We start from the raw sequence: 25,491 nt of genomic DNA, 5'->3' as shown, positions 1-25,491 counted from the left end.
ACTTATTGGCTTGGAGGAAAACCTGAGTCTATCAGAAGAACAGTTTACTTTTCTTTTCTTTTTTTGGTCTTTATTTTGATTGGAGGTATAATCGGGGTGGGGTCATTGACGAGGGTCAGACTCACAACTATCGTTCTCGCGATATTTGCTACTGAAAGGTAATTAGCCAAATGGGATCCCTGTAGTAGTAGTAGTAGTCAGGCTGAGCAGACGCACAACGGATACAAACAAACGGATACAAATCGCTTCATTCAACAGCCCCGAGTCTGCAAAGGGTAAGATGTTTTCTATTAGAATGACAGGGCATGACAGTAAAGACTGGACGGATTATGCCTCGATGGTTTTCAGAATGAATGTGCCAGTCTGATATTACATGATGTACATGATGCACTGGTAATAATGCGACTGCAACGACAGATATAATGAGCCGAAATGCACATTTCTGTCTTTAATTTGGTGCAATGGAGAGTAACTGCTCACTGGTCTACAAGATGTTTATCAGTAGGTGTCGAATGTGTGTTGCACATGCAGGTGAAGTTGACAGCAGCCAGGTGGCGCTGTGGTTCAGCCACTCTGCTGAGCGTGTGTCAGCTGTGGATACACCCAGCAGTCGATATGATATAGTCACGATGCACAACATGGGATGGGGGGTTTGAGGGGGTCGACGCCCACAGTTCCATCCACGTCTTATTGTAGCGACCCTGAAATGTCGCCTTGGACAAATCACCTGCAGCAGATGTGGTAAACACAACAGAGTTGTTTTTATTTTATTGGGTAGTTTGGATATTTTTTGCAAAATGTGTCAAAGGTCCACGGTGCAAGAAAAGTGCACAGAAATCAAACAGAATATTTTAGAGCTTCAAAAAAAAGAAAGAAGCTGAAATATGCGATTTTGATTTGCTAATAAAACAATAACTGTTCGAATTATGAATGGACTTTTTTAAGATAAGGACACTTGAGTGAAGGAATTTTTAATTGTTTTGGTCAGGAAAATGACAACATTTTATTCCTATTTACAGTCACAGGTACAATGAGTAAATAGATGGGAAAGGCTTTATGGCTCCTGATCAGCACCATGGACAGCGCACTGCACTGACACTAACCCCCTGATGTTGCACAATGGACGTTACTTTTATCTTGTTTTTCAAACAATAGTCTTTTTCATCCCCCTAACCCTCTTGATGTGCCACCACTTTTCATCATAGTTTTGAAACAAGCCATAATAAGCCTCTTTACTTCAGCAGAATGAATGTCTCTTAATACGTCTAATATGTGATCCAGTCAAGTGGATGATTAGCATAACACTGTAATTGGTGAGCGCCCTTCCTCCAGAATACAAATGTGGACACAATGCCACTTATACCTCGTATTATTCTGAATATAATTAGTCAATGTGTTCAGTGTTTTGCTGGACATGTAGCTGCACAAAGGAACAGAGACGTGCAAAGGCGGGAGAAGAAAAGTCACAGACAGACTGTAAAGATAAAGGAGAGATGAGTGTGAGAAGATAATAATGTAGGTTAAAAAGGGAAAAACATTTTTCAAATTGAGATTTATTTACTTGAGACTGCATGGTCGGGAGTCCAAAATGAATATACAGAACAATGGCATCCACCAGGAGTGAAGTACTACATAAATTATCTAAACAAAGGATTCTCGGAGAAGGCACCTAATTTACATATAACGTTTTAATGTCTTTGACCGTATTGACGAAACTAATCACAGATGCTATGGGAGCCGAATTCCTCACATTCACAGTCCTCAAAACATTGCACAATGATTTGACATTTCCTCTTTACTACTGCTGTATCATAATACTGTACAGTTTTCACATGCAATTGTAATTTTGAGTTATAAAACACTTTAGTTAGCTTTTCTAGTTATCGGAGGCTACTGGGGCTGTTGTGAATGACACAATATACTTTGGCTTCAAAATAATTATTGTTTATTTTTTATAAATCCACACATTTATTGATTCGTAAATAAATTGCAGTTTGGACCTTGTCTTACTGCACACATCACACCTGGAGCCTCAAGGCAAGTGGAGAATTGCTTTTACAGATGGACAGTATACAGTAAGTGACACATAATCAAGTTTCTTTTCTGTAACACAAGATAAAGTTGGTTATTTCTGATGTCTTTTTTGGTTTTCTTGTGAAATACAAACATACTCCTCAAGTGTGTAAAAGTCGTTTAAATCAAACAATCTAAGTAGGAGAAATCTCCTTTGGCTTAAATTTACAGACAATTACAGAGCAAATGTGAAGCATAAAGAATCAGGGGTTATCCAATTGGATTTGACTCCGGGGGGAACTGTGGCTGCTCCTATTTCCCAAAGATTGAATGAGTCACAGTCACAGGCAAACTGGTAATAAACAAGCTTCAGGATAATGTTCGAGCTCCAGCCTCCTGCATCGCTGACCAGCCAAGCGAGCCTGCTCCACCATTGGCTCGTCCAATAGCATGAGATACAGATGTGGGAGGTGACAGAGAAAAAAAAACGTCACAATGCTTGCAAATCTTTCCCTGCTGCTTCCAGTTTTACACGCAGCATTGATGGGAAATGAACCTGCCCCAGCTTCCCTTAAAAGGGAGCGCGAAGCAGCGCTCCGTCGGAAAGTCAATATTTTTTGCTGTAGGTCGAGTGTACGTCACTTCTCCCTGAGTTATAACACTGCAGTGGCTGCTTTGAACAGCAGAAACTTTGTCTTGACTGTGGATATCAGATAGTGAAGTGAACAGCAAATACAGGGAAACATTTACTTGATTTTTTGTATTTTTTTAAATACCATGCAATCAAATTATGCCCATATCATCTTTGGACTTACGTGCATACGCAGTGTATTATTTCTCAGGGCTTGCTATTGATTGATTTGATGTTGTTAAACTGGTTTCCATGAAAGTATAATTTTTAGAAACAAAAATTAATAACAGACACAAGATAATGTAAACTTACATATTAACTTTACATTAAAATAATAATATTTAATGACAAGTATTGAAGTCTTCATTACCTCATGATTCACATTCACTTTCTTTGGGACACCATTTAATATCACAATATTAGAAAAGCAAAGGCATTGCTGATTAGGAGAATCCATAAGTATATTTAGTGTTTTTTACACATTTTGTTTCGCCGAGTCTGTCGGCTGTTGTAATGAATCGCTTTTGTCAAACCCTCAAGCATCAGACATCTCACATGATTTTTTAATTCAGAATTGTGCGTTTGGCAAAAATATCTGTTTGGAGGTGCTGCCTGTACCCCGAGAGGAAAAGTTCATTAGCACCAAGTATTTTTCCCACAGCACAACTAATGAGATACAATGTGACGTCCCTGCAGCCAAAAAAGAAAAGGATCCGCAAAACAACAGCCTCAAAATCATCAACATAATTATCAACACTTCCCCTGTAACAGCTGGTGAGCCCCTACACTCAGGGGCATTTGGGGAAGTGTAGTTAATCCAATGATAATCTTGAGCGTGGTTTACACATATTATCGCTTTAATTGCCACGTGTGCTGTGCAATTATACCGTCACCAATTACATGGCTATAGTCTACTAGCCTGTCTTAAGCATTCGGTTCCCTCTAATAGATGCCCTCTATCGGCACATGCAATTGAAGCCACCAAGACGTACACTAATGGATTTTCCATCGACATAATGAATTAATTATATGTTCTGAAGTGGAGCGTTGCGGGATAATGCTGAGCCGTGCCATACAAAAGTAGATGTAGTGGAGAGACGCACGAGATAATAAGGTGAGAAAGGGACGGAGGGTTGAAGGTTTAAGTGACGTAGCCAAGGAAGGTGTGTGTGTGTGGTGTGTGTGTGTGTGTGTGTGTGTGTGTGTGTGTGTGTGTGTGTGTGTGTCCATCCATTAGAATGCAGAGTGCGTCCTCCAGTGTGAGTCACCCCCCTCTCTCTCTCTCTCCCTCATCTCCCCCTGCCTGCCCGCCCTCCCATCCACCCACCTCACACCACCAGCAGCATCTAACTGCAGTCACCGCCTAATATTACGCCTCTGACTTCACACCAGCCAACTGAGGATTCTGTTTCTACGGCAACATGCTCCCAACTCCTCCCCCTCTCGTCCCCGCCGCCCGCCAGCCCTCCATCCCTCCCTCTTCTCCTCCACCCCCCCCTTCCCGACACAGACCATGTGACTTTCAGGAAGGCTTCTCCAACCTCCCCTTTATTGTTATTAACCCTCTCCTGACCGGACCGCTGCCAGAGGCGCTCCACAGCAGGCAGCCTAAGCTGGCTCCTCGCCTCGCTGAGGTTTCAAAGGGAAATCAGATGCATCTCTACTCTCCCCGGAAGATCAAAGCAGCGCTTGATCTAAATGTTGGATTAGCATATTTGAGTACACGGGAGTATGAGTCAGTGTGGTTCCTCCATTCCCTGGGACACTGTGTGCAAAAGTTTTTAGGCACTGAAAGTAAAGGGAGAGATGCTTTTCGAAAGATAAAGGCCATGAATAGTTTGGATTTATCAGTTCGTTTCATTCAAAACATTTGTGTATCTATAAGCTATACCGCTTCTCCTTTGGGGGTCAGGGTGGGGTCTATCATAGGACCGAGACAACCAACCTGTCACGCTCACATTCACACCTACTCCAATTAACCATAACCAACATGTCTTTGCACTGTGGGAGGATGCCGACAGTACGCAGAAAGAAAAAACCCACACAGAAAGGCCCCGACTATAGATAAAAAGAAAATGACAAAATCAAATCAGTATTTGTTGTGACAACCTTCTGCCTTTAAAATAGCATCAGTTCTCACACTCGCCTACAGTTACCAAGGTACTTGGCAGGTATGTTGCTCCAAGTGTTGCACCTGGGAGAGTGTGCCACGGTTCTTCTGTAGAACTGACTCGTTTATCGTTTTATTCGCTTAGGTTTTTCAACATTAGGCACCTGGAATAAATGACATTATGGTAATTTAATACAAATAATAAAATAATTGAAAGCTTGATTCACAAGCCCCCCCCCCCCCCCCCCCCCCCCCCCCCCCGCCCACACACACACACACACAACTGGATGCATAGTAAACACAATTAATGACATTATGTTGAATTATTAATTCACACTATATTTTTTTGTAATCATTTGAAAATTATTAGTAGGCATGTCACGTTGGCATGTCACATGCCTACAGGCATGCAGTTGTTTAGAAATTATGTTGAAGCAAAATATCAAAAAGGAAAAATGGAGGGGAGAGTGCGGATATATGTAAATCTCAGACCATGTACTTTGTAGCTCAGCTTCATAGTCGGTACTGGGAGTATGCTTTTCCAGCACTTTGAAAATAAGAGGAGAATCCGCTTGTCAAATGGCGCTGACCCAGCCCTGCTGCACGCTAACGTGTTCACCCTAAACCAGTTTAAAGCTGATAATACTGTAAGTCCATGTTGTGTCCATAGCTTGTTTCCACTGACTGCAAGTTGTCAGATAATCAGTTAACACGCGTTTTAGAAAATTTAGACAAACTGAAAACGTGCCCATATGGTTAAGACACAAAAAACGTTTATAGGTTCTATTCAGCAAGCTACAGTTTCAGTTCCAAATGGCGTCTTCTTGGCGCCCCTGAGTTTGTGGCGCTGTAATGCAGGCGAGGTCAAGCGATGAAGGGCGATTAACGCTCATCCTTTGTAGAGTTTTGAAAAACAGGAAGAGGAACCTTGGCGTCCGGCGGTGATCTCACCTGAATATTGCCTCATTGGCTCAACTGTTTCCTGAGCCTCCCAATGGGAGGGTGTGTGTGTGTGTGTGTGTGAGCGCGCGTGTGAATGGATGAACTTTATGAATGAAAACTCGTCTTCCTGGGCTGCAGACAGGAGGTGAGATCATCTTGTTGAAATGGAGAATCCCCCCTCCCCACCCACAACAACACCTCCCCACTTGCCGCCTTCCAATACCGGGTGGCGCCAATCTTAATGAATCCCATCAGTGGACTGTATGGATGAAAGACGCAGCAGTGGCAACCTGATTGATGGCAATACTGTCCAATATCAGCTTCCCCCAACAGACAGGGAGGGATCACTCGATAGTGCACGACAGACACAAACGCACAGACACACGCCTCTTCTTTCATCGGAAAATAAAATCTAAAAGAATATCTGATGCTCTGCTGTGGGTTTGCAGTCAACACGGCGTTGAGTCAGAGTGCCCATTATATTTGCTTCCTTTGTCCATGTTACCTTTAGGAACAGAGTGGAGTGGATGTGATGATTGGCCGCCTATTCACCAGCGTGTGTGAGCGAAAGTGACAATGAGCAACACAAGGGCCTCTCAAAGAGGATCCATAAATAGGCTCTCCAGTGAGCCAGAAGCTGCCCTCCCCCTCATTCTCTAGTCGACACCCAAACACACACACACACACACACCTGTACTCCTGCCTCCTTCCCCCTTCACCACACTGGGACAATCTGTGACCACTTGGCACTGGGCCTCACGCAACATACTGTACACTCACACTCAGAGGCATGTGTACGCACATGACATTCCTCTCAGCATCCTTCGCTGCGGGCTTCTGTTAATTCCCTCCTACAGATATGAGGCATGTTGCCAAACAATGCAGCATTTTTACATCATCCATTTAGATGCATACCTCTGCTGTTGTCAGATTAAAGCTTCACTGTGTGTGCTAGGTGACCGCAAAACGCACGCAGCTCAGTCCGAACCCACTGTGCACTATTATAAAATAAGATCAATGTGAGTCCCACTGAATAGATTTTTTTTTTTTTTTTTTAAAGCTGTCACTTTGTAGATTGGAGGTTTTTTATCTGATAAGGAGTGGTACCCCGCGGCCTTCATTCTGTGCTTGTTTCTGCCGGAGTAACCAGAACAGACGAAGAAGATGCGCTGGTGGACATCAGAGGCAGCCGCGCTGATCCTCAGAGGCCTGAGCATACGTGATGCGGCACTGCACTGCAGCTACAAGCAGCAATAAATAAATCATGGGGAAAGTTTTTAATGAAAAAGATGGAAATAGAACAGAGGGTGTGCGCTTGCTCCATTCAGACTGTTCGCCTTAAGACAGAGTCGGGAGAGGAATTGTAATATAGAAGACATGAAATGGCAAGAATGATTAAATGCTAAATTTCTTTCCCACTATTTTATATTTCATATATTTTTTTGTTTTAAACGTCATGAAATATGAATTGGTCACACTATGGCTCAGGAACTTGGTAGATCATATCAAATAATGTTAGAAACAAATTCTGAAATTGTAGCTTCAACATCATTGTCAACAAATAATGCAATTCTAAAACATATTTACAGGAGCAGCAAATGATAGTTTGATCACTGACAATGTCCCACTGGGATACTGTATGTCGTAAAACATTGAGTTGATGATTTCATCACTTATATAAAGATTGGTCTAAAATAAAAAATAGGTCTAAAAGTGGGTCTGAAATGAAAAATTGTTATGGACGACAAAACAAACTGTAATCAGGGAGAGAAAGAAATATATTTTCCATTTTCATTTGGCAAGGATTCCTGTGCAGTGATATGTTTTCGTCAGGATTTCATAAAGCAAAGAAAAAAGAAGGGGGAGTCTTTGAAGGCATTCTCAGTCTCACACGGTTTGTCTGCACCAGTCGGGGTTTCCCCGCTTGTCTACAAGCGGCGCGATGAGGTCATCGTTATGGGTTTAAGCCTAACATGAGCTTAATCTGGGAGATCAGGGCTGGATTTGGATTTAGCACTCAAAAAGGGGTCACGTAGCCACTACAACCATTGAGACTCTCCGGCAAAATACACAGACACGGGATCCCCCAGCTGTTCCTCAAGCTCACGTCCTCCTCCGAGTCAGCCAAACTGTTTTTGGCTCTTGGAAGATTCTCTCATGTTTACAGTGATTTCCTGATCTCCCAGTTGGCCTGTGCAGAGTCAAACTGGCATCCATCAGGATTTCCCCTGACTGAGAGTGTGTGTGTGTGTGTGTGTGTGTGTGTGTGTGTGTGTGTGTGTGTGTGTGTGTGTGTGTGTGTGTGTGTGTGTGTGTGTGTGTGTGTGTGTGTGTGTGTGTGTGTGTGTGTGTGTGTGTGTGTGTGTGTGTGTGTGTGTGTGTGTGAGCTGGGCGATTCGTTGGATGTGGGGAGTGACCTTTGGAATCTCACATTGGCCCAACAAAACCCTGAAATGCACAAAAATGGGAACAGTAGTTCAATTTTGATGTCTTTAAGATGAAGCTCTTAAATTGTGTCTTAAATGCTGATTATTTATTAAGTATTTATTAGAGCTGCAACCTGTAATCGACTAGTAAAAATTCTCTGATTTCCACTTTTTCTTTCAACTTTGCTCCTCTGTGACAGTAAACTAAACATTGTTGGTGTGTGGATGAAACAAAACATCATGTTGGTTGTTTGGGAAACACGATCGACATTTTTCTCCATTTTATGGACCAAACATCTAATCGACAGATTGATCGATTATGAAAATTATTGTTAGTAGCAGCCCTAGTATTTACTCTAATTTTAACAGTATTATAATACTGCGTATGTTTTGTCTGTGATTTCAGAGTTGACACATGGATCTGAGGATGTGATTTATTTTTTGGGGCGGACTTTCTAAGTTAATCATGGCTTATATGACTGTGGTGTTGCAACACCACAGTCACATAGTTTACATAGTTTACTGCAACCCACAGTGATACAAACTTTATTCATTCATTGTTTGGTTGCCATGTCTTAGAAATAATACCCAGAATGTTAAAAGTTTGGTGTTATCGTGGTGTCATGCAGGTATTGGGATCTTCCAGCCTGCAGAATAAGTGTTAAAAGTTGCCAGTTGTTTGAATAAGTGTGATATTTTTTTTCATTCAGGTTAATTAAAGTCGCTGAGGGAAACAAATCACGCCTGCAGGGGAAAGTCCCATTTAGGTCCTTGCCTTGTTCTGTCCCAATCTCCCTCACGTCTCCGAAGAAGAGAGAACAAATATGGGTCAGCACAGATTGAGACGACGGTGCTGATGAACAAAAACCCAAACCGACCTGCCCTCCTCCCTCCGTGTCCCCTCCAGTGGCAGACACGAGTGGTGCGCACAGATTACGCACCAATTACGCTCGGTACGCGGGGCGTTAATAGGGTTTGTGGGGATTTGCATGGCGCTGTCCAGTCAAATGCTGCATGCTTTGGGGGGATGACATCATTTTGATCGCCTCACCGGCTGACCGACCCCCCCTCCCCCGACCGACCTGCATCTGACAGCGGCCTCGCTCACACATATAAACACGTTCACCTGCGGTTGTCCCGCGTCTGTCTTCTCGCCGGATTGAGCTCGTCACCGCGCAATTCGCCTCCGATAGGTGGACATCACCAGCACTGGACCGCCTCCCCTCCTCCCCTCTCTCCCCTCCTCTCCTCTCTCCCCTCCCCTCCTCCCATCCTCTCCTCTGCTCTCTCCGGTCGTGTTTACTATCTAGGTGAGGTCGCCGTATAAATTCCTGAGTGTGCGCAGATTGCATCCTCAAAGGAGAATGGAGAAGAAGAAGAAGGAGGAGGAGGAGGAGGAGGAGGAGGAGGTGTAGGGAGACAAGCGAACCGAAGGGAGCGCGGCCACAGAGTGCGCACTGTTCACGGAGAGAAGCGCAGGCGAAGACGCGCAGACTTCCACACGGTGCGGAGACAGCGCACTGGATGCGGAGAGAAGGAGGAGGAGGAGGAGGAGGAGGAGGAGGATGCTGATTTCACCGACGAACCCCGGAAAGAAGAACTGTTATTAGAATCCACCCGTGAACCGAAGTGGAATAAAGCGTTTCGCATCCACCAGCGATGGACGTGTGCTGTCGGCACTGAGGTAGGAGACGTTTCATTGGCAGCTCTCGGTCGCTGTGATACGCAGGTATAGACGGGGAGATGGGAGATGGCAGCCAGTCGGCCTTAGCACGGAATAACGCAGTCCGATGTTTATTATAGCCTTAGAATAAGCCACAGTGGCGTATACTCGACTGTCAGTGGTGGTGCCCCACTGATGCACCGGGGATGTTAACCGCAGGAGGTCCGAGGAGGAGGAGGAGGAGGAGGGGAAGCGATGATCCACAACGCACTGGCCTGCAACAGACCGTGGCTCTGCTCCCGCAGCTGATGCCTCCAAAATGAATCAAGTGAGGGGGCAAGGGCTGGATCATTAGGAGGCAGGATCAGTCGCATGTGAATGATGTGTGATTATTCCCAAATTCCAGACACCAGATGTGTCTCAGTGGTTGGATTTCTCGGCTGAGTAAGAAATTAGGAAGATTTTTTTTATTTTTAGTTTTTTTTCTTTCGGGTTTCATGGTTTGTGGCTGTGCCAGTGAAATAATCCTGCCAGCGTCCTGCTTTTGAACCATCTCCACGATTGTTTCTCTTCCCTGTTTGTGAATTACAGATGGTTATACAATAATACACAGCTGTGTATGTCTAAAGATATAACCACCAGTGATGCCACTGTACACAGCATTAGACTTGATAGCTCGTCCATCAGATGCCGTTACGTAAACCAGTGGAATCGTCACAGAAGGAAAGTCGACATGGATAGCATTCCAGGATTAGAAATGGGATTCAGATTGACCTTCAAACGGAGGATATACAAACAAGAGATGGAGCACCAAATGATCTGGAAACTGATGAGCTTCATGTTTAGGATCTAGGAGTGTGTGTGTGTGGGGGGGGGGGGGGGGGGGGGGGGTTGTCCAGTTTTTGCAACAGAAACACAGGTTTTTCGATTTCTATCGTTATGTTACTGAGCAAAGGAGGAGTAGGTCACTTCAAAAGACTCCGGAAAGAAACAGTGCCGTCATTCTCCAATGAGTGTGTGTGTGTGTATATATATATACTCACGCTGCTGTTGTCCTTGGAGAAAAGACGGGCCTTGAAGAGGCTTGTAGTAGTCTCAGTATCATGCATCCATCAACTGATCTCATCCATTTTAATATACCGGTGATATTGCTCCAACGTGGGATGTAAATCACCAGATGTGGCACCGTTCTGCACCATGGACATGGTTAAACGGCAACACTGGAAATACTATGTTATCCTGCGCAAGATGTGCAATTATTTTGTTCATTTACTGTGATGCTGTGACGGCGACAGTTACGTGGTCGTAAAGTTTGCCTCAGAGCAGAGAGCCTTGCGTGATTTACTGTGCGCTTCATCGACCGAACTGAGGCGTTCTCAGATTTATGGTCCAGACCGGCAACTCTTTTGTCCTTCATCCACATCCTGATCCATGTTCCAGCATCAGATACGTCAGGACCCACTAGTTAATGTCACATGGTACATGTACATGTAATGACCACTATACTCTAACCTTCGTCAGATTACTAACATTACTCCTCTGGTGCAGCAAGTCATGCCTCATCGCTTGAAAATGATCCTGTGCGATCTTGGTTCCGTGACATTTGTCATCTATGCTTGATGAAGAATTTGACCTTTTTCACTGAGCCTTGTGACGCGTACCCGTTGATGTTACCCTTCTATGTGGAAAGCTACACAACAATCTGGCTGACACGACTCAGATGAGCATGGCAAATATGAATGTGCATTTCTGTGATATTGATCATGCCTGCCCACATTTGCAGATAGTTCCGGTATTTTGTTGTACACGACAGTCACTGCATTACTATGGCTGAAGCTTCTACTTATAGTGGGCCTAAATAATCATCTTCTAGTGGCGACACTCATCTTCAAACTCAATATTCAGCTAAATCAACCGTCATTACTTTGATGTGATTTATAACAATCTCTTTTTTACTCCCTCTCTTTCTATGTTTGGTCTTGGTCAAGGCTCCCAGATCTCTTGAAGTTCAGATGACCACAGTCCCTCATGGCGCTCATTCATGAATCTCGTGCCCCCTCTCCTTCCCTCTCTGGCTTCAACTCACCCCTCTCTGATCCTCCATCCTTCCGGCGGCTCGATGCAGAGACACCGTGCACCCCAGAAATGGACCTGACCCCGACTCAGTGCGTACTCCGCAACGTCCTCTCCATAGACACCGGGGGCGATGTGGAGCCGGGGGGCGGTGGTGGAGGAGAGGGTCAGACTGCTGGGCACAACCAGACACCAGGCGAGGAACAACAGGAGCACTTTGCCAACAGTGTCCTCAAGCTCCACGAGAATGATGGGAGTGCCGGGAGGACGGAGGGAGAGGGGCAGGAGCCGGACGGCAGCGTCTTCAGGTGCCAGGCGGGTGATGCCAGGCTACAGTGCCAGTCCAACGGAGGAGGCGGAGGGTTTCTGGAGGGGCTGTTTGGGTGCCTGCGTCCCGTCTGGACCATGATTGGCAAAGCCTACTCCACAGAGCACAAACATGCCCTGGACGGTAAGTACTGTTGAGCAGTCAAATTCATTTGAGCACACAATGCAAAAGCAATCTATAACACACACTGGGATCAGTGGTTGCTTTTTAGTTTTCCAATAAAAGCAGCCACTAGCTCCCACTTAATTACAGTCTGACACTTTGATATGCAAATGAAATGATCGTATCCCCCCCAGTTTAATTACATTAACTAGTTGGTAAAAAAATGACTCCCACAAAGGCCTCGTTGTAAACAAACACTTTCCTTGACATGAGTGAGCTGCAGCCAGAGAGAGAGACTCTATCAAAGCTGCAAAGGGCTTATTTTCCCCTGATACTCCCCCGGCCCTCCCCTCCATTCTTTCGCCTGCTTGTGCCCACGCCACCTCCCTCCCGCTGCCACCCCCCCAATGAAACTAGCTCCCTGTGACGCTGTGTTGTTTATGTCTGCAGCCATTACAATAGTGCAGAGCTCCCCGGGGACTCCTCTGCCAAATCTGCCTCATGAATTATGCATGGCCACGCTCTGACCCTGCGCCTCTCATCTCTATTAACGCAAACCTGACACACGCGCACACACACACACACACACACACACACACGTATGTGAGCATGTGCCAAAGGATGAATGTGCACACACATACACATCCTCAAATAGAACCAATTAATATCCAGCACTGACATTAACAGATAAAGTCAGATAAGATGCCACAAAAAAACAAACTTGATAAAACACATGCAGCTTCACACGTCCGGCACCAAGGTGACAGTTTTATATCTCTCCTTGTCTTTATGGCCTCCTGATATTTTATCACCCATTTGACTTCCACATCTCCCCCTCGCTCCCCTCCTCCTTCCATCTCTCATTGTCTCCTTTCCTCTCCTGTTCGTCCCGTGCTGTTATCACTCCCGGCCCATCTGCACCTCGCTGCTCCCCTCCTCTGTGCGGCATCACAGGGAGTCTTCCACACGGAGAGCACAACCGATATTATAGTATAAGTGAAATGAATAGGGGTATTTCTGCTGGCGGCCTGCCTAACATATGACAATGCCCTATTATTCAGCGATGATTGGAAGGAACAATGTAGCACAATAGAAAGCAGAAAAAAAAATTGTCTCTTCTTTATTGATTCTGAAGGATTTGGGGGGATGATGTGGTAAATCTCCTTTCAGATCAAGCAAAAGCAGACTACGGGGGATTCTGGCATTTATCAGATGTGATCTTTATTGTTGGAAATTTGAGGGGCTCATCGGAGGCACAGCCCTCAATTACTGAAGTGCATCAATCATTCATATCGTTCTTATTAGTGTGACAAATGTGTCTGAATCTTCTTTCCCCCTTGTTAAGAACAGCAGCAGAGCAGGCGGTAAATTCATCTCCGCATTAACAGTCTGTCTTTGGCCCCACGGACCCCCACTGACCCTCAGGGAATCTCCCTCCCATCTCTTCTCTTTACACACATACGCCGACAGTACCACCATCACTTCCCCTCCACCTCTCTATTAACCACACATCCACATTAGGGAGCCTTAAATCCCCTCCTCCTTCCAAACCCCCTCCTGCGCGTTGGACCCCTGTTTTGCGTCAGCCCCTCAATGGCACTAAGCAGGATTTGGGGGGCTGAGGGAGACTTACCCACAGCAGATTAGAGCTCCGTGTCTGTCCGCCTGAGTCTTAGGTTAAGGTGAGGTTCAACTACAGAACAAGATTTCAGCTGTAGCTCCTTTTGAAGCTTACAAAAGGATTTTTACTGTCATGTTAGGATGTCGAGATATGGCGGCGTCCGAGGTGGTGTTGTATGTTTTCCAGCTGCCAGCTGAAGTTGTCATGTAACCAGTAGGATGAAAATGTATGTAATAACAAACAATTTCTTTTTAGCCTGTTAGCCTCACTGAAGCGAATTAGCTCGAGACACAATGTGTATCTAAGGTTGAATGTTTTTAGTCTTTTTGGTCCTAAACCAACATTAAAATGTTGGTCTGATGAAGGACATTCTTGCTGTCAAGATGCTCTGCCAGAAATGTCTTCCTCGTGATGCTGCCCAAGAGTCATTAGGAATAATAATTTGGGAACAATGAATGTCTGTACAAATGTTCATAGCAATCCATCTCACAGTTGTTAAGATATCAAGTGAGAACCATGCAGCTAACATTGCGAAAATGTTAAAATAAATGAAAATAATAATTATACATTATAATAATAATGAGGTCTGGTACAGTGACAAAACATCAGCTGCTATTGAGATGATGAGGCATAGCTTTGTCATTCAGTTTGGCTAAATCCATCTGTAATCAGTTGACACAATCATCATTCTGTATATATCCAATATATCCGAAATCAACATCTTACTCCACCAATAACCTCACCAGCCACTTTGCCCGTGTCTTCCTTCACCGACCTCAGAGGCGTGGGAGGTCCCGTTCGAGGAGATATCGGACCTGCAGTGGGTTGGCAGCGGAGCTCAGGGCGCCGTCTTCCTGGGCAAACTGCACGGACAGGAAGTGGCCGTGAAGAAAGTGAGGAACATCAAGGAGACGGACATCAAGAACCTGCGCAAGCTCAAACACCCCAACATCATCACCTTCAAGTGAGTCGAAATGATCAGCTGTTGTTTTGTGAAGCCAAAGAGCACTGGGTGTTCACTTTTACAACTTTTTCCAATCATTGCTGCCATTGTAGCACCTCGAGTATGTTTGATCCTAACATACTACACATGTTTTTTTTCTCCACTCTCAGAGGTATTTGTACCCAGGCTCCATGTTACTGCATCCTCATGGAGTACTGTGCCCAGGGGCAGCTGTACGAGGTGCTGAGAGCGGGCAGGAAGATCACTCCGTCCCTTCTCATGGACTGGGCCATGGGCGTCGCGGGGGGCATGAACTATCTTCACCTCCACAAGATCATCCACAGAGACCTCAAGTCACCCAAGTGAGTTCCAGTAGACCTGCTGAAATTTCACTGTGTGAATATTGAAATATCTCTTATCTCACAATGTTAAGGACAGCGATTGAAAAGAATATAACCAGAACTGAACCAAAACGTAATGGATTCTTCCCTCAACCAAGTTTCGTGCAAATCAGTTTGGTAGTTTATGGATAATTCTGCTGACAAATTAACAAAACGGATGAAAACATGAGCTCCTTGTCAGAGGTCACTACACGGTTAAAGCTTTGGTCCAACTGATGCCGTCACACGAGAGATGGAGACTCATTAAAAAGATGAATCACACATTACTTGGTCATGTTATTCAGACACAGTCTTCAGTGCTAGTGTGATACATTAGGAAATCAGTCTGACTTGAAAATTGAAAGATGATGAATATTTTCTCCAAGCTTAGAACAATGGTTCCCAACCTTTTTCAGTTCAGTGTCTACTCGTATCCCCCCATCACAGGCTGCATGTGTCCACCAGTTGGAATCAGTTCTTTTTACACGCATGAACTCAAACAGGTTAACATGCATGTGATGAACGTCATCTAATGTTTGGTTCCAGCATTCTGATCACCTACGACGACTCGGTGAAGATCTCTGATTTCGGCACGTCCAAAGAGCTCAGTGACAAGAGCACCAAGATGTCCTTTGCTGGGACGGTGGCCTGGATGGCTCCCGAGGTCATTCGTAACGAACCCGTCTCAGAGAAGGTGGATATTTGGTAGGTGTCATCATAATTCCCTTCATGTCCTCTTTTTTTGCATTGGTGAGCCTTTTGTCGTTGGCGAACTCTCATGATCTGCCTTATCTGTGGCAGAATCGACACAGAATCTCATTAGTTACAGTCTGCTACAGTATAGAGCACAGGATCCTATTTCCAGAAAATCTATTCAGTATTATGTGCAATATCTCATTACATGAAATTCTGTAGGGTCTCGGCCATATCCAATGGGTTGCCCTGGGTGAGGCCCTGATCTCCCCCAGTACATTCTCCCTCCCGTGCTGCATCCCACCATCACTCTTCCTCTCAGTCCTGAAAGGAACGCCAGCTAATTTAATAATTGATTTGCCAGATGCTGCAGTGCTCAGGAGAGGCTGGAATAACCGTCCGACCCTGCGGATGGTTTGGCCCAGGGCCAGCAGTGCATTAGCAGAGAAGTGAAAATAGGATTAAAAAGCTTTTGATGCAGAGAGAACGCAAGGCATGGGTGTATACTGTGCAGTTTTGTTTAAATTTATGTGAATCAATTTTTAGTTGGCCATATTATAAACGAGCGGGAGAGGCTGTGGTGAAGAACTATGTACTTGTACCTTTGTTTGTGATGACATACTATGATGGCTAGAGTACAATGCTCATTTCTGACTTTTATACATGGACGGTTCTACAATAACAAAAGATATTATTTAACTTCAACACGTTTCTGTGAAAACATATAAGATTAATCTTTATTAATCCCACCCGGGGATCTTAACCCTTGTTACAGCAGCAGCAAAGTCAAAGGCATCAGGGAAAGGGACTATAAGAAGAATTAGAATTTACATAGAAGAAGGTTAAATTAAACATACAATAAACATGAATTCATGAATTCATAAATATATATCCATCTGTCTATCAATCTCTACACAAAAAAATGGAATACAAATATTAAATATTTTCAGTATATTTGCTGCTTTGTGTTATGTAAAATTATTTACTGTTGCCTTCAAATGAAGATTGCCACAACAGGCATTTGAAGTGGGGTATTTCCACATTTTTGTATTGTTGCTTCAACACACTGAACGGACAAATCACTCAAATTATTGATTATATTACTAAATGTCACGTCATATCATACTGCATAGAAATACACAGTATGTCTCCCATCTGTTGGTAAAGAAAATATACACACTTTTAACTAAAAATCAAGTAAAGAACAGTTTATACTTATTTTGTTTTCATATCACAAGTCATAAACAGGGAGATGGCGAGATTCTAAAAATACCCACGTAAACACAACGTGGCACAAACCCCCGTCAAAGCTTCATGTGATGCTACTGGCACCTTGGATACTGCAGATGATCACCACGGCAACACAGAGAGTCAGCAAACAACAGACTTTCCTTAGTTACCGTCCCGACGGGCCCGCTGTCCTGCTCCCCAACAAAACAGTTCAACGTTTCATCGGGGAAACAAGTGCAGTGAAATAACATCACATTTTGCCAAATTTTCACCTACTGTTCACTGACAGTAAAATTACAAAACCTCAGTAATATATATAAAATGATATATATGGGCACAGTCACTGGGAATTGGTATTGTACATTATTGTGGCTATAACCAGTGTAACTGTTGAAGGCTTTACCATCAAATACTTTTTTCATGGAGGATAATTATCCTTTTGCAGTAAGATAAAGTATACCTGTACCAATCTTAGTGGGAAGAGGCAAGATTTCTTTGCAGAAAGTGTGACACGTCTGTCACGCTGCCTTTCATCTTGTCCACCTCGCAACTCTGTCGGAGCGTCGGAAAGTGAATCACGTGTCCGCGTCTTTCTGCAGGTCATTTGGTGTCGTGCTGTGGGAGATGCTGACAGGGGAGGTGCCCTATAAGGACGTGGACTCCTCCGCCATCATCTGGGGAGTGGGCAACAACAGTCTACAGCTGCCTGTACCCGATAGCTGTCCGGACAGCTTCAAGCTGCTCCTGAGGCAATGCTGGTGAGCATGCTGGGAGGGGAGAGGAGGGGAGGAAAGGAGCTAGAGAGAGATGGAGGGGAAGAAGAGTGTGAGGGAGTGAAAGTGATATTTCATAAAGAAGGAACTATAAGAGATGAAAGGTACTTTTTGAGTGTCTCTGGCATGACTTGAGAAAAAAAACGAACACGTTATTTAATCCATTCACAGGAACTGCAAGCCAAGAAACAGGCCATCGTTTCGACAGACCCTCCTGCATCTGGACATCGCCTCGGCAGATATCTTATCTACTCCACAAGAAACTTACTTTCAGTCTCAGGTAAGATCCGATAAAACGAAATAAGATAATCCTATATTGGTCACCACTGTGGGGAAACTTGCCGTCTAACTGCAACAAAGCAAGTAGTGAAAATAGAAACATAAGTAAACGCCATATAAACACAAAAAAATCTATAATATATACAATGTAAGGCAGGTAAGCTCCCGCCATCCAGTGGGTGTTTTTAGTGGGAAATACAATATCTGTTTCAGTGAGCTGCTTAATTTGAGAAGCTACTCACTTCATTTCTTTTTTTTACCTTTCTTAGCTTCACCTAAACTTTTAGTATTTTAGTCCTCTATTATCAACCTTGAAATCGCTTTAAAAGGCGATTTATTGAAAGGAAAGAAAAAATTGAGCCGTGAAATAATGATTGTAGATATGGACATGTCATGTGTTGGAAAAGATAAACGTAAACCTGTCCTTTAATCTCTAAACAATCTTGATTTAATCAGATTTTTTTCATTTTAGAACATTCATAATTTGCCAGTTAATAGAGTCATTTCGCTGTCCATTTGTTTCCAGTTGGCCGCTGTGATTTCAGGGCTGTGCATTGTGCAGCTTGCTTGGGGCCCCCGGGGCCTCTCGGGAGCCCACTAATAATCATACCTGTCATTTCAATCACAACGTATTCTTTTTGGTTCCCTTGTCTTTGTTCCCTGTCACACGTGAGTGCTGATTTGTGGTCAAGGCGAGAAACCTTTTTCCAACCTCCATCATATAAAAAATGAGAAGGTCTGTGCGACGGGGAGGGGAGGGTGTGTCTGCCCTTGATTGTGTGGGGGATGGGGGCCCGTGACAAATATGGAAGACGAACTGCACAAACACAAACAGACGAAGGACAGGCGACTAAGAAAAGTACCATTGTATGGAAGATATTAAAACCACAAGACGCACATGTGCACATAAACACCCAGAGCAAATAGGATTTTATTTTGTCTTCACTGCAGCTGCTTCCTCCTCTGTATTTTTCTTTTTGTTGCATGATGCAAAAAAACAAACCTCTTTCACTCTCCACTTATCCTTGATCCTTTATTTCTCCCTGCCACCCCCCTTTCGCCCCTCCTGCTCCCCTCGCCTCCCCAGATTCTCTCCTCTCTGCCCCATAATGGATTTTTCTTGTGACGTTAGAAAGAAGTATTTTGTGCCAGAGTGTATTGATTGCTTTAATGGTAGGGAGCAGAGAGCGAAGAGAGACGGGGAGAAATAGGGGACTGGAGACGTAGAAGAGTGCGCACAGAGTCCATTAGCTTAATAAGAAGAAGCCTCGCTCTTGCGCACACACACACACACACGCACACACACACTCATATATCTGACTTCCGTTGTCCTGATATGACAGGTATCAGATAACAGCTGTCACGCTTCAATGCGAACAAGAAAATGCCCACGCGGCATTTTTTTTTTATGTGTGTGTGTGTGTGTGTGTTCTTGTCATGTCAGTCCATGTTTAGTTTTGCTCCCTGCGTATTGATTACGATCTGACAGCCTAATGGCTTTTGTCTCAATGATATAAGCAAACCTCATGTCTGCAAATTAAGATCTTTTTTTTTTATTTTTCTACATCAAAGTGCAATGAAATGTAATCGTAATATAAATATAAATCATTGTTGTTAATATCACTAGTCTTAATGAGGTCAAGTCTAGAATGGCTGCATTTTCCTAACCTGATAAAACATAAATGATTTTATAAGAAGGTGCTTAGAAAAATAAATCTCAGCTACAGAGAGAAGCACCTGTGATCATTTGACTTTGCATTAGCTTCAAGGGCAGGCTGCTGTTTTCTAGCTGGCGCTGGTTATTGAACTGTTTTCGAGGCATTGCCTAACATTGGCCACGGTGATAGTACCATCTCAACATTCATTTTAGAAAATGGTGAAGTATTCAGTGATGGATGTGTTTTAATTTGACCCACCAGGTGGAGTGGAGAGACGAGGTGAGGGACCACTTTGAGAAAATCAAGTCCGAGGGAACGTGTCTTCACCGGCTGGACGAGGAGCTGATCAAACGGCGCCGAGAAGAACTGAGGTGAGCGAGAGGAATGGGAATAAGGGCACGTAAAAGAGGACGGACATCTTGCTGTACAGAACAAAGGGAACTAGCTGACTAGAGAGAAAAGAGCGGATGCAGTCGTGGTAGTCGCATAATAAATGTGGTCATCTTTTGTATTCATGTCCCTCTCCTCACTTTCCCCCTCCACGCAGACATGCGCTGGACATCCGGGAGCACTACGAGAGGAAACTGGAGAGAGCCAACAATCTCTACATGGAGCTCAACGCGATCATGCTGCAGCTGGAGATCAAAGAGAAAGAACTGCACAAGTATGAAAGCTGGACTGTTTTCACAGTAATAGACAATAATAAGGAGCACTTGGGGCAGTATATTGTATCAAAGTCCTGAAGAAATTGTAGCATTCCTGCTGTAACATGAGGAAAACAAAGGGTTAACCGCTTGTTACCCATGAACTTTGGTTAAGCAGTGTATTTGGAACGAAGAAGCATGGAAAAGTTTATCTGTAAAAGCGAAGGCGGACGGCCATTACGTCCAGTCACACGGGGTCATTACATGTAACAAAGTGCTCTCTTGGTGCTGTGCTTAGTATCCACCGGCATCCATTAAATGGGTATTGGCTTTGTGTTTAAACATCAGGAGGGAGCAGTCACTGGACAAGAAGTACCCGGGCTGCTTCAAACACCACAGCTCCAGACAGTCGGCCTCCTCCAACTCGATGGAGAAACTCCTGAAGAAGCGCAACGTACCTCAGAAGCTGCCCTCGCACAGCAAGAGGTGAGGCAGAAAGGGGAATCTTTCACGTTCATCGGCAACTTCAGTGATACAACATCCAGAATTTGAGAACTTAATCTGTTTTTAAATGAGTTCTGTCCCTGTGTTTTCCAGGCCAGACTTACTAAAGTCAGAGGTCATCCTCCCCAAACTGGACTCGTCCATGACCCAGGTCACGATACCCAGCAAAGGCTCTACCTCCCCTGGCCGCTCACGCCGAGGAAAGCCCCGCTACAGGAAGGCTGGAAAAGGCAGCAGCGGGGATTTGGCTCAGCTGAAAGCCACCCTCTCTTCGTCTTTAGCAATGGTCAACGCCACCTCATCTGTTCCCAGCAGCAAGCACCACCTAGACCCCAGCGCGGCCCTCAGGGGCCTGCAGCACGACCTGCTGCTCAAGAAGATGTCCTCCTCCAGCCCGGATCTCATTTCCACCACCCTGGAGGCTGAAGGCCGGAGGAGGGGCCAGGCGAGGCCGGGGCTGGACAGAGCGGGCAGTCAGAGTGCCTCAGCTGGTCTGGGGGAGAGCAGAAGGACTGGGGGTGCAGAGGAGGGGCCAGATGTGGGTGTGGGGACCGATGACCTGGCAGAAACGCCTCCACGCAGTGACACGCCCAGCGAAGACGCGGCCTCTATTCCGTTCTCCAGCAGCCCCGACTCGCCGTGCGGCAGGGGAGCAGCCGCCGGGCGGGCGTCTGTGCTCGGGAGCCCCCGCGTCCCCCACGACAGCGAGGAGAAGGAGGACGGAGCGGTGATCACGCGCTCACCCAGAAGTCAGCGCCTCACGCCCGCGGCACTGCTCTACAGGGCAGCGGTGACACGCAGTCAGGTGAGACTGCAGCGAGAAATCATGTGTACCAGACCCAGTTTCACAAAATAATTCTGACTTGAAAAAGGGAGCGAATTGGCATCAAATGCTTTGGAAAAATCGAAACATTTCCATTTGATTTGTTGTCCGTTAAGAACATTTTAAAGATATTTATGTACGAAACAGACGTTGATTTAACTGCAGATCAGTCCAGTCAATTTAAGTCCGGACTCGAGCGTTCTAACAGTGTCATCATCGGGGGCCATATCTCACCAGATGGCTCAGAAATGTTGGCAGGGTGTTGGGCAGTTAGACTGCGGTGACTCAGGTAAACACCGGAGTGTCATATTTACTGTAAATAATCTCCACAGAGACGCGGAGTGTCGTCAGAGGAAGAGGAAGGAGAGGTGGACAGTGAAGTGGAGTTGCCAAGAAGACGGTAAGAGATGGAAACACATTAGATGGAAGTATTGAATACCTACTGTACTTAAATCTTTGCATCCATGGAAAAAAAAAATCATTATCTTAACACTAAAATTACTTTTTAAAGCTCCCACATTATTTCTATACACAGCATGGGTGTTTAAAATGTTTGGTTTTGCCTCATTAGACCTGTACTCACCTGTTAGTTGCTGACTTAAATCATTGTTTTGTTTTTTGTAAATGGAGTTTGGTGACCTATGTCACAGTAATTCCCAGTATACCTTCCCCCAACTTGGTTTGAATATGTCAGTGGCTCTTTGTCTGTCTACTGAGAAGAACTTCTTAAACCTAAATCCACTGATGCCCTGAAAATACTATGACATATTTCACAAATACACCACCTCCCTCCCGTTGCCCCTCAGGCGTCCCGTGAGCATGACCAAGTGCCAGTCGCTGTCAACGTTCAGCTCGGAGAACCTGTCCGTCTCGGACGGCGAGGAGGGAAACACCAGCGACCACTCCCACAGTGGCACGCCGGACGTGGTGAGCACCAACACCGACGAGCGTCTTGACGACAAGAGCGACGACCTGCTCTCTCAGGGCTCAGAGATCCCCGCCGACCCGTCCGACCCGACCCAGCTGGGCTCCGACGGGCTGTCCGAGAAGGAAGCTATCCTACGACAGGTCAAGACCCAGCTCGCTTCAAATGACCATAATTATGAGGTAGGCAGAAAAAAGAAAATACTAGTCAGATATACAATTTAGAGACAAAGACAGATCCTAAGTTACAGACAATGACAGTGCAAACAAAATGTACGTCACCCTTCAAGAATGTAATATCGTAGAGATCAGTGTTTAAGAATCTGCCGCAGCTCTAGCTCATAAGTAAATCAAATGTTTGTTGCTCCAAACCAGGGCCTGTACGATGACTCAGACTGTGACAGTGCAGAGCTGGACCATTCATGCAGTGCGGAGCCCGGCCAACCTCCACCCAGCTGGTGAAAAGCCCAACACCTCCTCAACCCACGCAGACACTCGCGGACCCGGGGCCTCTGATTGCCTCCTTCGCGCTCACAGACCTTAGGAAAACACAGAGTCATGATCAGGGACGTTGCAGGGAGTCGGGAAGTGAGAGAGAGGCGACGACGTAGCTGCAACGCAAAAACAAAAATCTTTGGAGTGAGATCAAAAATACACCCTGATGTCCTGGAAACTGAAAACTTTCCGTTCCGTTTGAGACGAAATGCAATCGCAGGGATTTGAAACTGAGTCGGGGTGCTAAAGAAGCTTTTCGGAGCAGCTACCTCCTCCGTTCCTTCCATTGCAGAAACACATCAGACGACACCTCAGCGGCAGAGGTCTCTGTGTCCTCTACACAACCGTCTATCCACGTCTCTTCTCATCGTCCATGTTAATTCGTGTTTTTTTTTTAATATCTCCGTCATGAAAACGGGTGTCATGTCATTTTTCACGCCTCGTCATATGAGAACGTGTTCATGAAATCATACCAGGGCTTCGTTTGTATTTTAACGTTCCAGTTCTCAACACGACTTGACGACCACTGATGTTGCTACTTGCACTTAATTCCGACGTCCTTGTTGCGATCATCGTGTCATACGCTCTCAAAACTTCATGCACTGACTCATTTATTTGTTGATTTACAGTCGATTCATGGACAAAAAGAGAAGTTTACATTTTTCATGTGTTGTTTACATTTATTTTTTAATTTATATTTGTAACACGGATTATGTTGCCATTTTCTACTTCTGCGTTTTAATATCGGTGTAAATATGTGACGCTGTACAATGAACAAATTTTTAAAATGTGAGATTGTATAATTTAAAGGTGCTGATGTTTCTAATTAGTCGGAGCTACTCTATTTGAACCTCAAGAAGCTTATGGTAGTAGAATGTAATGTAGCTGCTGTTTGTGTCGGAGCATCGGAACACAGAGGAACATGTGAACAAAGAAAAAAGCAATATGTCTGCTCTGGCACAGTGTGATGACCTGTGATTTCACAGGTCAAAGGAACCGTGTCTGGGTTCATTCAGGGCAGACAAGCTTTTTTAAAAATTAGTATTGCAGTGTTTATTGTATTGAAACACAATACAGGTTTGGAAATCCTTTTATGGGCATCTAGGTGTGTGTGTACATAGCATCAAAAAACCACGCGTGAGAAGGTACAGACAGCCCATCGGATACCGGCAGAAAAATCAAAAAACTGTCAAATCTAAAAATTAGACTCATCCATTGAGGAAGAATGCATCAAGGTCAAACTTGATTTACGTCAGGCATTTCAAGACAAGTTTCATGACTGAAGGCATTTGTGGCAGGGACACGAAACACAAAGATAGAATAACTGAAAAAAATATTATTGCATTCATGGTTTTCTGCCATTGATCCGTCCTAGCATTGCCAGACCTGAAGCCTCACTTTGTTTGCAGTGTGCTCACAGAGCGGAGTTCATCTCGTGTGGGAATATATATTGAGGCTAACAACCAATTGGTTCTATGCTGTGGATTCTGATATTGTCTTTGTTGAAAAAAAAATTGGCTTACTCAATGTCAGGGAGTAAAAAAATTGTCACCGTTGTAATTTTTCTGCCCGCTTATAAAATCAGTTTACACCTAAAATATGGCCTGCGATACTACAATTTGTCCACTTTTCTTGCCCTACCTCTAACAGAGATTAACCATAGATCCTGAAGCTTCACAACCCTCTCAGTTTAGAGGTGACTCAGACACTGTCCTCGTAAGCTGAAATCTTGACCAACAGATGCTAATTTCTTCCACAAATCTGAAAGGCCTCCTTCGTAGTTAAGTGTGCTACATAAAACTGGTCTGACGTACTCGTGTCCCTTGTCGAGCCTTCTTTATGTGCATATGGTTCAATCTGACTGTACAACAGCACATGACATCCTGTTTCCATTAGTCACTTGACTGACCAGGTGAAAATCAATAAGCTAAAAAATGGCAGCTTGATTCTTATTTTCTTGGTGTTTTTAAACTGATTGAGGCCCCAACGTCTAAAAATCCTCAAGCAGGATGAAATGTTGCCAAAAAGCAAAACTACTGCCCTCTAGTGTCTCAAGTGTGGAAGTACTGGTTTCCCATGATGCTGATCAAAACAACCCCGGTGTGAACTGAAATGTTTTCTTTTTTATACTGCATTATTGTAACTGTACATTAAATATATTTAAGAAACGATTTAAAATAAAAATCAAGCCTGTTAAAAACTCAACTTGTTTGCCGAGTTCACTTTAAACTGTGAC

At 44.6% G+C, this 25,491-nt stretch overlaps 1 protein-coding gene across 2 annotated transcripts; it reads left to right on the top strand.

Annotated features, from left to right (window-relative positions):
• The first annotated feature begins 164 nt into the window (after positions 1-164).
• LOC118309154 (mitogen-activated protein kinase kinase kinase 12-like) lies at positions 165-25,460 on the top strand. 2 transcript variants are annotated; one of them, XM_035630934.2, is made up of 14 exons: positions 165-275; positions 11,774-12,309; positions 14,690-14,873; positions 15,023-15,214; positions 15,779-15,937; positions 17,755-17,913; positions 18,100-18,208; positions 20,127-20,236; positions 20,413-20,529; positions 20,858-20,995; positions 21,107-21,818; positions 22,169-22,236; positions 22,643-22,943; positions 23,136-25,460. In XM_035630934.2, the coding sequence occupies exons 2-14, from the start codon at positions 11,814-11,816 to the stop codon at positions 23,220-23,222; spliced, it is 2,832 nt and encodes a 943-aa protein (XP_035486827.2). In that variant the 5' UTR covers positions 165-275; positions 11,774-11,813; the 3' UTR covers positions 23,223-25,460. The 2 variants fall into 2 exon arrangements, with proteins under 2 accessions (XP_035486827.2, XP_035486826.2); XM_035630933.2 differs by lacking the exon at positions 165-275 and adding an exon at positions 9,383-9,806.
• The last annotated feature ends 31 nt before the right edge of the window (positions 25,461-25,491 follow it).

The sequence above is a fragment of the Scophthalmus maximus genome, chromosome 6 (assembly GCF_022379125.1).
Source record: "Scophthalmus maximus strain ysfricsl-2021 chromosome 6, ASM2237912v1, whole genome shotgun sequence".
In the NCBI taxonomy this organism is placed as follows: domain Eukaryota; kingdom Metazoa; phylum Chordata; class Actinopteri; order Pleuronectiformes; family Scophthalmidae; genus Scophthalmus; species Scophthalmus maximus.
This window is presented reverse-complemented; position numbering and strand designations above follow the sequence as displayed.